The 13836-nt window shown below is 43.7% G+C and overlaps 1 protein-coding gene across 3 annotated transcripts in view; it reads left to right on the forward strand.

Annotated features, from left to right (window-relative positions):
* Positions 1–13836, forward strand: part of LOC118001918 (tubby-related protein 4-like) — a 235713-nt gene that overhangs the window by 193960 nt on the left and 27917 nt on the right. For all 3 annotated transcript variants that reach the window (XM_034992107.1, XM_034992106.1, XM_034992104.1), the window contains 3 exons: positions 1472–1652; positions 4097–4231; positions 10430–10596. In XM_034992107.1, coding sequence (XP_034847998.1) covers positions 1472–1652; positions 4097–4231; positions 10430–10596 — 483 coding nt within the window. The remainder of the gene's footprint in view (positions 1–1471; positions 1653–4096; positions 4232–10429; positions 10597–13836) is intronic.

The raw sequence follows: 13836 nt of genomic DNA on the forward strand, positions 1-13836 counted from the left end.
TCCCTTGCAGTCGATCTATCTTAATCATCAGGATTCATGTCCTAAAATGCCTTTCGATGGTCACCGACTTTACTTCATTTAACAATAAATACTACTAAGTGCCCTATGTACCCAAAGCTGTTAGGTACCAGGGGGACAGCTGTGGACAGTCTTTGCCCCCAGAGCTTAATGTCAAAATCTTAACAGCAAAAAGAGGCAAGGACCTAACAAGCCCTAAATAACTTTCCCTTTGTGTAAATCCTAGTCTTTGCAGTAAGATAGCCTGGTGGCCTGACCACTTAATGGCCTTGTCAGCTGCCCTAACTTCTCAAGTTGTTTCTGCATCTGTAGAATGGAATTTGCATGCTTCTCACAGTCATTGCTGATGGATGCACAGATCTCAGTAAACACAAAAGATGTAAAGTTTTAAATGCCAACAGATGCAGAAACTACAGAGCCCACCACACAAAGCAGAAGAGAACATGGTATATTCCCCCACAGAGGTCCCACTTTCCATTGGCCCCAAGGTTCCCCTTGGTGTCATCCATGGATGAGCCAGCTAGAAGACACAGCTCCTGTCCGGGGCTTCTAGCAGCCGTGAGATGCTCCTCTGCTGCCCTGGCTGGCGGGGTGCGGGGGGATTGACCCTTCCTCTGCCCTGCCTGTGCTTTAACTCTGACCATGTATTTACCTGCACCCCCAGCACGTTCCTGAGTGTGTGCTCCAGGGCCAGGTGAAGTGAGGGGGGGCAGCCCTCCACACACCCAGGTGTCAGCCCATCTGAGCTCTGTATCTACAGTGCTGGTACTTAACTCCCAGGATTATTTTGACAATACATGAGGTAAAGCTCTTAGTACGGTGCTTAGCACGAAGTAAGCACTCAATGAATGTGTTAATACTATTAGTACATTATAACATTAATTATTAACGAATACATTAATACCAATATTATTCTTAGATAAAGAGAACATGAGACAAACTATTTCAGGAGCATCTTCTTTCCAAGTGTGGTTAGATAACCTGCTTATATAACCAAATATATTTTCTCTTTTGTCAAACATACAGCTGAAGTTTTCCTTCTACATTTGAGAAATTCTTAACCTTTGCTGCTGCTTTTTTTTTCCAAGAAAAAGAAGTGTCATCTTCTTAACCCTTGTTTTCCAACCAAAAAACCCAAACATGCAAACAAAAACAACCCACAAAAAGTGAGGCAGTGATTTTGCTGGTATTATTTGTAAATATCCATACAGCATAACAAATGTGTTTATTTTGCCATTAGTCACATTTCAGTATTAGAGGACTAAAATTCTTGCAATAATAGCCAGCTAAGTTTCTGGTACGTAATGCTTTGGTATCCCCTCAGCTACTTAACTGCTCTGTTTTTTTAGTCCGAAATACATTTTGTCCTTCTAAACAAATTGCGGTGACGAGGTTTGCCAGAAACCTCAGCCCCTTCTCCTCGTCTGTCAAGGGTCCTGGTCCTTGCTTGCAGGTGCTGTTTGGCACGGCTGACGGGCAGGTGATCGTCATGGACTGCCACGGCAGGATGCTGGCCCACGTCCTCCTGCACGAGTCCGACGGCATCCTCAGCATGTCCTGGAACTACCCTGCCTTCCTGGTGGAGGACAGCAGTGAGAGCGACACCGACTCGGACGACTACTCTCCGCCCCAAGGTAGCCAGCAGGAAGAGAGGGGTGACATACAGCACGCTGACTTACTGGGAAGGGCTCTGGAGATGCACAAGGCAGGATGGCGGACCATCTGGGGCTTGACTCGGCTGTCTTCCTTCTGCCTTCCCTTTTCTCAGGATCACTGCTCAGGTTGATGAAGCTCCATTGGCTTCGGTTTCGCTAGACATGAAATGACCCTTTCCGTGTCCCTAGGGTGTTGTGGGGCTTGGATGCTTAGCAAGAATAAAGAGAGCTGGAGATGAGGAATACTGTGCTATTACTATAACTTAATCTGTGGTGTTCCAAATCCCTAATGTCATTAAAGCCCGTAGCTTTAGTTGTGTGAGAAAAGGATTAGTTCTGCCGGTTAATGCAGGCCAGTAGCTGGGCTGCCATCCGTGCCCTGTCTTTATTTTGGGTGAAAACTTCCTGTTCTCAGCTCAGAAGAACCGGTCTTCCCCACCCATAAGCCTCACAGTGGTGTTAGATTAGATCCATTGGCATCCAGTTTTTTAACATTTGAAAAGGCAGGGAAAGGCTCTTGGTGGGGGTAATTTCAGACTCCAGCCGCCTTTGCCTTTGCATGTCTTTTATCCCTCAGATGTTTAAGAGACCCCCCCACCCACCCACAACCACCACAGACACACATCCACACAAAAGCAGAAGCCTTTAATGGCCACGGCGGCCATCACCGACAACAGCATTCAGCACTGGCCTGCTCGGGGCTTTGGCTCTTCCCTAGTACTCCATCCCTCTTTTTGTTAAAGGAAAATATATTATGAAATATTGGCAGATAAGACGTGGCCAGACTGCTACAGGACATCCACCCTCAGCCTGGACAGCTGCGTCCACGCTGTTCACCAAGCACCCTTAATGGGCTGGACGGTTTCTCCCCTTTCCTGGGACTGTGGGCATGTTCATCCTGTGAAGGGCTGGTCTAGAGAATATTCTTTAATTTTGTCCCCCAACAGCATCTGCCTCCATTGGTACTTGGAGTGCTCTCATTTTGTCTTCTCCTGTCCCAGACGTGATATAATACATGATGCTTCCCAGAGACAGACACATACTCATTCAGTCATTTGTTTAAGGAGAAGATGATGTTTGCACAGGGAAGAAACTTTAGATGGGCGGTGGTGTTTCAGGATGGGTGGGGCTTGGGGAGATGGCAGAGAGAGTACTTCCATTTGAGACCCTTTCCTAGTAGGACCCTAGCCCTGAGTGAAGTATTGACCATTTCTCCAGCCTCATAGGAATAAAGTCAGTGTCTTACAATATTGGATACTTTTCAGCATACTTTTAAAACAGAACTTGACTAGATTGAATGCAGGCTTACTCAGCCCCATGTATTATGGGAAGAAACAAGATCCAGAGACCAGGTTTATAAAGCAGGTTCAGAATAAGTCCAAGAACAGAATTTAGTCCCTGGCTGCTACTCTAACATGAGCCATGGGGCAGTTTGGAGCATGACTGGGATTTGCCTTTCACATAGAAAAGGGTTTTTCTTGGTGGCCCAGGGAAGTTGAGCATCTTAAAGTGAAGCAAAGGAAAGTAACATCTCAGGATCCTCCACAGGCTCACAACCCGAGTTGGGGGTGAGCGTGTGGATGTCAGGCCGGCCCAGCCTGGATGGCTGCCCGGGATGAACTCAGCATGGGTGTGAGGCCTCCAGGGTTCTTCTGAAAGGACCCTGCTTTATCCTGGCCTTTGGGAGGGACTGACTTTTACTTTTGAAACAACATGTGGAAGAGTCCAGAACATGACCCATCACATCACAGCTTTTCCTTAGCATCCATGAGTACTCCTTGAACTTAGAAAGCAGAATTTTCTTTATACTGGCTATGCACTGCAGATGTAGCAGAATTCTTTATGAGCCACATCCAGCCTTGGCCTTTCTCCAGATTTGGGGTCTGTTATGGTAAAAACTTGACAAAGAGCTCAGTGTGGCAGCTGTGGCTCCTCGTTTCTTACAATGTTCAATGAAGGAGCATTAGCTTTGAAAAGCGACTTTTCTCTGTGCATTGGGCCAGGATTCAGAAATCGTTTCCATCCCTCTTTCCACCATCCTTACACATTATATGATGTTAAAATAATTGATGTTTACACATCGTTAGAAACATGACACATTAACACACAAGTTAATAATCTTTTCACACATATTCTCACCACCATACAACGGAGCCCAAGGGACCCCACTTGGTGCCTCCAGGGTTAGCTGTTCCCGTCTTTCTTTGATTCCAGAGTTCTCTGGTAAGCATCTCTCTGGTAACTAACCTTGTGTAGGTTCTGAGTGGTATAGAACCCGGCCGTAATTGGTAACATCCCAGCCAGGAGTCTGATCTACAGTGTCAGGCAGTTTTTCAGGCCGTCTGCAAGACTGCAGCAGTGCGCCCTGGATTGGGGTCATGTGTGCATTGCCTCCTTTTCACTCAGCACTTTTGTCCCAGCAGACGGTCCAGCAGCGTATCCCATCCCGGTGCAGAACATCAAGCCACTACTCACCGTCAGCTTCACCTCGGGGGACATCAGCTTAATGAACAGCTACGATGACTTGTCTCCTACTGTCATCCGCTCAGGGCTGAAAGGTACAGAAGGCTGCATGGGACCCCAGGCCCACACATCAGCCCTGTGTGTGTTTGCCTTCCAGTGGGTGTCCTACGCCCAGTCCTTATCCGTTCCCATCCCTCTGCAGTGACCTCTTCCAGGCTTAATGGAGTCTGTTAACGAAGGCCATTTCCTTTCGCTCCTCTGCTTATCTGACAAGTCGATACCCAGGCTTATCGTGAGGAGGGACTCCTGAAGGTCTTCGTCTTTCTGTTCTTTTCCTGCTATGACAAGAGTGATCTTTCTCAGGTGTGTGGTGTTTGCCTCTGGCTGACATTATGTCTGGACAGTATCGGACCTCAGCACCTGCTGTTCCTGAGGCAGCAGACCGTTCACGGCACAGCTTCACAGAGGCCCCCGTTATCTTGAGGCTTATTAAGGAACTGAAGGTTGCGTGGTAAAGTTACCTCAGCAGCAGACTGTGGAGGTTCCACAGTTGCCAGACTGAGGCACTGATGTAAACATCAGCCACCAAGTGCTGACACTTTTCCTGACAGATGTTATGAAATCTGTTATCTCACAAGAAAATCGCTGTCCGTGGGCATTTGGTGTGTTCCCAATTTTGCAGTTTGAGAATATTCATGTTGTGACCGTGATAAGTTCTTTGGAAAAACGGTTCTGTCTCTTCAGGATTAAATGGTGCAATGTAGAAATTTCTGGACTGCCCCTGGTCTCAAGTTAAAGGGACCTACTCTAATCTGAATGGGAGATCAAGGGCAAATCAGAACCTGCAGTTCAACTTGCTGCTTTCATTCGGAACTGGCCCTCAGACCAGAGAGTCCTGTCATGTGCTTCTTGTCTGAATTATTCAGGAATCACAGGGATAGGGAGACTCAAGTCCATATACTTGGACTGTTGATTGCCTGGGATGCATCATACCTGCCTGCACACCCCCAAGCACTTAATAATTCTATTTTAAAACTATAGAATTTTTTTTAAAGATGTTATTTATTTGAGAGAGAGAGAGAATGAGCTGGGGGGGAGGGGCAGAGGGAGAGGCAGACCCTCCACTGAGCAGGGAGCCAGATGTGGGGCTCAGTCCCAGGACCCTGGGATCATGACCTGCGCTAAAGGCAGATGCTTAACTGACTGAGCCACCCACGCACCCCAAAACTATAGAATATTTTTAGAAGTTCTGCTCCCTTTTTTGGGTGTCCCATTTTGCTGTTGTAAGGAATTATTTAGCCTATAAGCTCCTGAGGGACATGAACTATGTAGAAGTCCCTCTTTATACCACAAATGGGCTCCTTTAGAAGCTAAGTATTTTGTGTGTGTGATGATGATAAACTTAAATTCCTTGGGCTTTTCTGAAAGTTCTGACCTTTGTGGAGCTAAAACGCAGGGATGGTCATCATAAATTCTCACATATATTTAGTAATCCAAGCTCTTCTTTTCTTCTTCAGAAATTCTATTTTCAGGGGCGCCTGGGTGGCTCAGTCAGTTAAGTGTCTGCCTTCGGCTCAGGGAATGATCTCGGGGTCCTGGGATCCAGCCCCACATTGGGCTCCCTGCTCAGCAGGGAGTCTGCTTCACCCTCTCCCTCTGCCCCTCCCCCCACTTATGCTCGCTCTCAAATAAATAAATAAAATCATTTAAAAAAAAAAAACTATTTTTAAACTTTTAACCAAGTTGATTAATTTCATCAGAACTTGCCTCTAGTCTGGAGTCCTGAACTTTGTTCCTTACTGAGTATCTGATCAGGACTGAAAATAGCATACTTACCACTCAGTTCCACTGTGTTCTTTATATAGCAAATTTTTCTAATTCTTTGCCATCTTGCTTACCTGTGGAAACTGTTTTTTTCTTTCTTGGACATATTAGTTTGTTTTCTGTCTTTCAAACTAAATTGTATTGGAGTAGTACTTCCAACACATCCCCACCAGGTGTGTGCTGGAAGGTTAGGAACACATGTAAGGTGACTTATGAAGGTAACCCAGGGTGGCCCTCCCAAATGTGCAAGTTTTTGACTTGAGTTTTATCGTAAAAATATGGTCACATTTAGCATTCTTTTCATTGCCTGACTAGAAATCTAAATCTGATATGGAAGTGTTTTCAACCTTACACGTTCATGGGCGGACATGCTTTTGCACAGACTCTTCTCAATTGTAAGAAGTTAGATGAAATTTAAGTGAGTCAGTGTCATCTGTTAGGTGCTGGATATAGGCAGTTTCTCTCTTCTGTCTTGGCTTCAGAATATTATGAGGACTTGGTCTTGTAGTATCAACACCAGTTGTTGTTTTTTTTTTTTAATTCATTTGCTTTTTTTGTTCACTACTTTATGGGGTATGTTAATAAATAGTGGGAAGAGGTAGCCAGAATGCTGCCAAGATGGCATGTGGCAACTTTCTCCATCCACAGGAATCTATCCTACTGTAGACAGGTCAGTTGCTTATCACATAAGGTGGACTGAAAGGGTCTCATCTTTGTTACTGTTTCAAAAGAAATATCAGAGAACTTTTCCAGTGAATTAACATGACTCATGATATTTTCTAATTTATCACCATCACTGTAATTTGTGTCATTGCAAAAGAACATAGAATGCCAAAGAGCTCATAGTCCCCATGACCAGCCTCTTCTCCAAACTATCAAACTTCATTTTCATTGCAGATTCATAGGGTGGTGGGTAATTTTGCTTTGCAGATGTTTGCTGAGGAAATTCTGCCTTGAGGAAAAGTATGCAGGGTATCCCAACTTTGGGGACTTATGTTTATCACATGGTGAACGATAAATTAGTTTACCTTATTTGGGGTTTTTACCCTTTGTTGTTACGATACTCTTCCTTGACAATGTAGGGGAGGAAAGACTTTTTCCTTTAGAAATCTTAGGTTCTCTGACTGGGGCCCTATAAGTTAGACTGACAAAAGACAGATTGATGAGAGAAAAAGTATTTAACGTGTGCATTGCATTTACCTGTGGAAGTAATTCAAAGGGGTAGAACTTGGGCTCATATAGCATGTTAACAAAAGAATAATATGTTTTTGGAGAAGTGACAAGACAAAGGGAAAGGACTTGAAGTTTCTAGGGCAGCAGATTGTGGGAAGGTAAACATAAGGGCGTCTAATGGAAGATAGGGCTCCTTCCTGAAGTTTGTCATGTAGATTCTCCTGGTGCTGTCTGTGGGCTGATAAGGGTCTAGAGATGTCTCCAGTGATTAACTTCTGTCCTTCCTGATGAGAGAGTGTGGTGGGGGAGTGCGGCCTTCCCAAATTTACATCCTGCTTTTTGGCAAATAGGGAGGAGGGGGAGAGGTTTTTTTTTTGTATCTGTTGCTTCTCAATTGCCTTTAGCTCAAACTAGTTTTTATGCCAGTGTGGCGTATTACAAAGTGGCATATTCTGCTACCCTTCAAGGAAAAACAGTTCAGTGATGAGCTCAGAAATTCTCTGATCTAACCAGTTCCTCTCTTGTAGTAAAGCAAGCTCTCAAAGGCACTGCTCATTTCACCTCACATTTGTCTTAAAAATCAAAGAATTTAAACCTCTAGGCTTTGTTTCTTTGTTTTACAGAATTTCCTCTTTTTGTCACTTCATAGAACACACTGAGAAAGTCAAGAGGTGGTTCTGATTTTGAGGTAGAGTGGTTTTGGTCAATGGTCCTGTCTACTCCTGTAGTTCAGGCTGGTAGAGGTTGTACCCATCATCCTCACTGAGTACATGCTGATGTTCGGTCCTTAGTATGTTCACCAGAAGCACTGTTATTAAAGAAAAAAATGTACATGTCATTTTACCATCACACAGTTTCCTACTTTGTGCACATACTCACTTTCTCCCTCTCAACACACAATCCATGTACACAAATGCAAGTACACATGTATCTAAGGATTAGTAAAAAGGCAAATCATCAACATGGACATCCAAGGGACAGAGGCCCCTGTGAATCTCAGACTTCTAGCCAGCAGCTTGAGTACTTGTGGTGTTTGGTAAGAGCACTATTCTTTCTCCACTAATACTTGGCTGCCTCTTTTCGATCCAGCGCTAATACCACATGAGTGGCTCTTGTTAACACAAAAGCACTGAATTTTCTCATTGCTTAATACATGTAAAATTTTGACCCTCCAGGCTTTTACCAAAAAAGATCCATAAGATTGTCTGGATAAAGTAGAATAGTGGTACTATGTTAATTTTTTCTCTGTGTATGATGTTTAAGAGACCAAAACTCCACAAACACCTCAAAATCATCAAGGAAGGGGTGCCTGGCTGGTTCAGCCGGTAAAGCATGAGACTCTTAATCTCGGGGTTGTGAGTTTGAGCCCCATGTTGAGTGTAGAGATTACCTTAAAAAAAAATCACCAAGAAAAATTGGTACTTCAGGAGGATGGGCTTCTTTTGTGTCTCGGAACTCCCTACATCCCTAGAGACAGACTCTGTGCTAAGAACTTCAGGAAAAGTGAAAAAAGGATTACTAAGTAAAGCGTTAGTTCATTCTTTCTGGCTTATATTTTATTTTTAAAGATTTATTTATTTATTTGACAGAGAAAGAGAGCACAAGAAGGGGGGGGTGGCAGGCAGAGGGAGAAGCAGACTCCCTGCTGAGCAGGGAGCCTGACGCTGGGCTCGATCCCAGGATCATGACCCAAACCAAAGGCAGACGCTTTAACCGACTGAGCCACCCAGGCGCCCCATCTTTCCCTGCCTTATGTTTTAAAAAAAAATTTTAAAGGTTTAAAAATTATAAAATTATTACTAAAAGATTGGGCAAAAGTATTGGGGATTATTTTCTAGTCTAACATAAGATGGGCATAGCTTACAAGAACTTTCTAGGACAGGAAAGGTTCTGTCCTGACCACGTCTAGGTTTCTGTATCCTTGCTTCCTTATCCTAGTGTAGAGTTTTTTTCACTTCGGAGTTATCTGTAACTGCCTTCACTCAGCCCTCTGCTCCCTCCGTCTCTGGCTCCTGTTGGTGGCTCACTTGATGCTCAAGCTCTCTCTTCCCAGGTCCAGAGAGCCGTCTTGTGCCAAGGACCACTGTTGGGTCTTCTGAGGAAGTCAGGGAGCACTGGTGACCTCAGAACGCACTGGTTTTTTTTTTTTTGTTTTTTTTTTAAAGATTTTATTTATTTATTTGACAGGGAGAGACACAGCGAGAGAGGGAACACAAGCAGGGGGAGTGGGAGAGGGAGAAGCAGGCTTCCCGCCGAGCAGGGAGCCTGATGTGGGGCTTGATCCCAGGACCCTGGGATCCTGACCTGAGCCGAAGGCAGATGCTTAATGACTGGGCCACCCAGGTGCCCCGGAACACGCTGTTCTTTACGTCAGAATCAGCACTGCCCATGACGAAGGGAAAGCGGCGGTGGTCGCGTGTGACCTGCTGAGGCCCAGGTGCTGCTGGCTTCTAGACCTGGCTCTGACATGCATCCTGTCGTGACCAAGGACCTTCAGGCTCCAGCCAGCCTTGCTCAGAGAGGCCTCTGAGTTGTGGATTTCAACAATCTCTGGATGAGCCAGATAGGGCTCTCGGTCTTAATGGGAAAGAGCTATGCTGTAGATCTTACTAGTATGAGTAGCTTGTTTGACCAGCCAGAATAAGTAAATTGCTCACGTTGGGATTAGACAAACCATTTCATAGCCATTTCTTACAGGTATGGAATGGTTTGTAGGTGGGCGTCACATCTCTAGGGTGAAAATTTCTGAAAACACTCCCATCCACCAGAAGTGTTTATCTTCTTTTCTAAGCCCCCACAACTCCCAACGTGGAATAAAAGTCAGGGGCCTCATATGCAGATATGTCCTTTATCTGAACTTTATCTGCCCAAGAGTGCACAGAAATCAAATGAATGTAAACCTCGACTTTGCTCTTGACCTACTTTTTGCATCTGTAAACTCCTGGAGTTGTCGCTGGGCATGGGGGCACAAGCAGTAGATAGACAGTCCTAAGTCTGGTCATCTTACCTGTGCTCTCAGAGTCTTGCTGATTTCGGAGTTAGATATTTAACAGGCCGGCTTCAGCATATGTGCTTTTACCTGGTAGGGTTGTGTTTCAGGGGATCTGCAGTCCCCATCCAGGTAATAGACTCCTGTTTAAATAGAGTCTGTATTGTCGTCAGAGAAATGGGTAGCTGTTGTCTTCGTGAGAAAAAGGGGAAGAGCCACCTTATATTTGCTCAGCAGCTGTTTTCTAAACAGTGTAAGTTCAGGGAGGATCATGTCGTCGTGCTGACCGTCTTCTTTGTGATTTCAGAGGTGGTGGCCCAGTGGTGCACCCAGGGAGACCTCCTGGCTGTCGCTGGTATGGAACGGCAGACCCAGCTTGGTGACCTCCCCAACGGCCCTCTTCTGAAGAGTGCCATGGTCAAGTTCTACAATGTCCGCGGGGAGCACATCTTTACTCTGGACACGCTTGTACAAGTAAGGATGTGTGTCAGACCTTCACTGTGTTAGTATGCTCCCCAAGCTCTGTGAAATACCGAGACTTGGGTATGCTTACTGTAATTATCTTCAACAGATTTTAATCTCTCATTGACCTTAATTAAATTATGGAGTATAAACCAGAAAAAATAAGAGAGGAACAAGTTTTTGCCTTTAACCAGAATACTTTATTACATTCCCCACTCAAAAGAGTGGACAGTGAGTAAGCAGAGTGAGCTGGTGTTTATCATCAGTCCCAGGTAGAAGTTAGAAACTTACAGAAGTGTGTGCTGAATCTTCATTTATTTGCTCTGATTTTATGTTTTTTTATGCCAACAATGTACTTTTACATCTGAACCAAATTATTAAACAGTAGGTAAAAAAGTTTAAAGATATTTAGGAAAGATGCACAGGTAGCCCTTTCCTGTTTGTTTTTATTTCCCAGAGATCTTTAGACCAGTTCACTTCTGGTCTGGATCAGCTGTCATGGAGGACGAAATTCTCAGATGGGTGTAGTGGAGATGGGTCTGCCAGTGAGTTGAGGATTGACAGGGGTGATAACACATTAGAGATTTACATCCTAACCTTACTCAGCTCTAAGAGGCAGGTATACCAGATTTGGGGAAATTTGTAATTAGATATAAACATTCATTATTTAAATATATCTTTTTTTTATTTGTGAAAAAATACACATGACATAAATTTTACCATTTTAAATCATTTTTAAGTGTACATTTCAATAGCATGAACTATATTACATTATTGTTTAATCAATCTCCAGAATTTTTTCATCTTACAAAACTGAAACTGCAGCCCTGCAAAATAGTAGGTACTCAGTAAATATTTGCTTGGTATGATTGATGGGTGGACAAGTTGTCAACATATACTTTCTGTAATTCTTTCTGTTGACAGTTTGAACCTGTAGGCTCTGTGCCTTCCAGTCAGATATCATGCTGACTTTCTGTCCCTAGCCTCACTGAAAGGCAAGTAGGAGAGGATGGGAATTTGCAGCCCTTTCTGAGTTAGTAAGGCTTTTACATTTATTAGAATATTTGTGAGTTGCAGTGCTGTACCACACTGCAGGTAAATTCAGCATTGTCCACTATTCTGTCTGACTCAGGGCGCCCCTCCTGCTGGCATTCTGTTCCTTCTACAAGGAATGTCCTTCCCCGCCATGTCAGCGTGGGGAAGTCCATCCTCCTTAATGCCAGCACAGTCACATCCTTTTGTAAATCTGCCAATGATTGCAACCCCTCTTCTCTGTGAAGCATCCCCTTGGGATGTTTGATACTTCTGATAATTATTATACTTTTCTGTCTACTTGTCTTATCTTCTTGAAGTCAAAGATCACATTTTCTTCATTTCCCTGATCGTCATTGTGCCTAGAATATGGTAGAGGCTCAGTGACCTCAATCACTGCAGACGTTTTCATCAACTATAATGTGAAACTAACATAGGTCTTGAATTTTAACTGTTTGGGGCTCAGGGACAAGAAGAGAGCTTAGCTGATCTTCCTTTTGGGAAAAATATCCATCTAGCATCTCAGCATTTTAATAAATTATTCTTTTTTTCATTTGAGGATGTTTCAACCATTGAAAAAATTGCCTCATTAATATAAAGTTAAATTATGATGCTATTAAAAATCAAGTACAACATTAATTGTAGGTGGCACCATCCTAACTTTCTTCTGTAATGATTCTAAAATCACAGGTTATCTGGGGCGCCTGGGTGGCTCAGTTGGTTAAGCGACTGCCTTCGGCTCAGGTCATGATCCTGGAGTCCCCGGATCGAGTCCCACATCGGGCTCCCTGCTCGGCAGGGGGTCTGCTTCCCCCTCTGCCCTCTTCCCTCTCGTGCTCTCTGTCTCTCATTCTCTCTCTCTCAAATAAATAAATAAAATCTTTAAAAAAAAAAAATCACAGGTTATCTGTGCTATGCTATTCAAGTTGTCCAAAGGAAGGGACATTTTTATAGCAGGAAGGAAGTTAGGAAATTTATTGGGCTGTTTATAGAAAGAACTAAAGGCAATTTAGATTGGATAATTTATTTCCAAGTTAATTGGATTGTAGGTTGTGTACAAAGCCGTTGCTGGGCACAAACTTGTGGCAGCCTCAGCTTTAAAATTGATTGTCCTGATTTACTCATAACAGCAATGCTAATGGCTGAAGCTCTTATAAGGAAATATACTGCAATTTGTTTTCCTTTACTTTCTACCTGTTGTAATTGAAAATTCTGTAATTTGGGCGCCTGGGTGGCTCAGATGGTTAAGCGTCTGCCTTCAGCTCAGGTCATGATCTCAGGGTCCTGGGATCGAGTTCCGCATCGGGCTCCCTGCTCCTTGGGAGCCTGCTTCTCCCTCTGCCTTTCTCTCTCGCTCTGTCTTTCATGAATTAAAAAAAAAAAAGAAAGAAAATTCTGTAATTTACCTCATTAGCTGTTTCTGTGACCAGCTATATGTAATTGCATATCTGTTAATCTGACAGCGGATTTTTAGAGTTAGCATTACCTGGAAGTTCACAGACTTAAGTAATTTGGGTCTGGGGTTTTGATTGGTTGGTTGGTTGGTTTTGTTTTAGCTTTATGAATGTTTTTTGCATGAAAGTCATGTTGGAGTGGTCAACTTATGTAAGTTTCAGTTGTTAATATAAGATATCTGGATAAAAAATTAAGAGAGAAGGGAGAGGAAGAGGTGGTGTGGAAACAAGAAATGAAATGAGAGATTGCATTTATGGTCATTGACTCTGTACTCCAGAAGTGTCCATTAGCAAAGGTATATATTGCCCCCCTTTGTTGAGGACTCACTGTACCTATTCTTACGAAGCTGCCACAAGAGTGCTTTCTCCCCCGTTTGCTATAAATAGATGAGGTACTTCCTGAGGTTGTCTGCTTTCAGAATACAAGAATGGTATGTTCTTTTAAAACCGAGATGTGGGTGCCTGGATGCTGAGCTAGCTTTTACTACTGCACCTTAGTGGCCAAATCATTATGGCTTAACATTCAAAACTGTCCATGGCTCCAGCCAATATAGTTTGATGGTGACCACTCACCCAACTTGGTCTATTTAAAAGTGAACTGTTGTAGAAGGCTTTTTCTTTGTACACACTTGTACAAACATTAGACATTCCCTTTGTACACACTTGTACAAACATTAGACATCCTCTTCAAATATTAGACGTTTGAAGTGTATTTCCTCTAAGACAGAAATCATCCTACCTTCTTAGGGGAGCTGCAGAAGGGAGG

Source organism: Mirounga leonina, unplaced genomic scaffold (assembly GCF_011800145.1).
Source record: "Mirounga leonina isolate KUSES-001 unplaced genomic scaffold, KU_Mleo_1.0 Mir_55, whole genome shotgun sequence".
NCBI lineage: Eukaryota > Metazoa > Chordata > Mammalia > Carnivora > Phocidae > Mirounga > Mirounga leonina.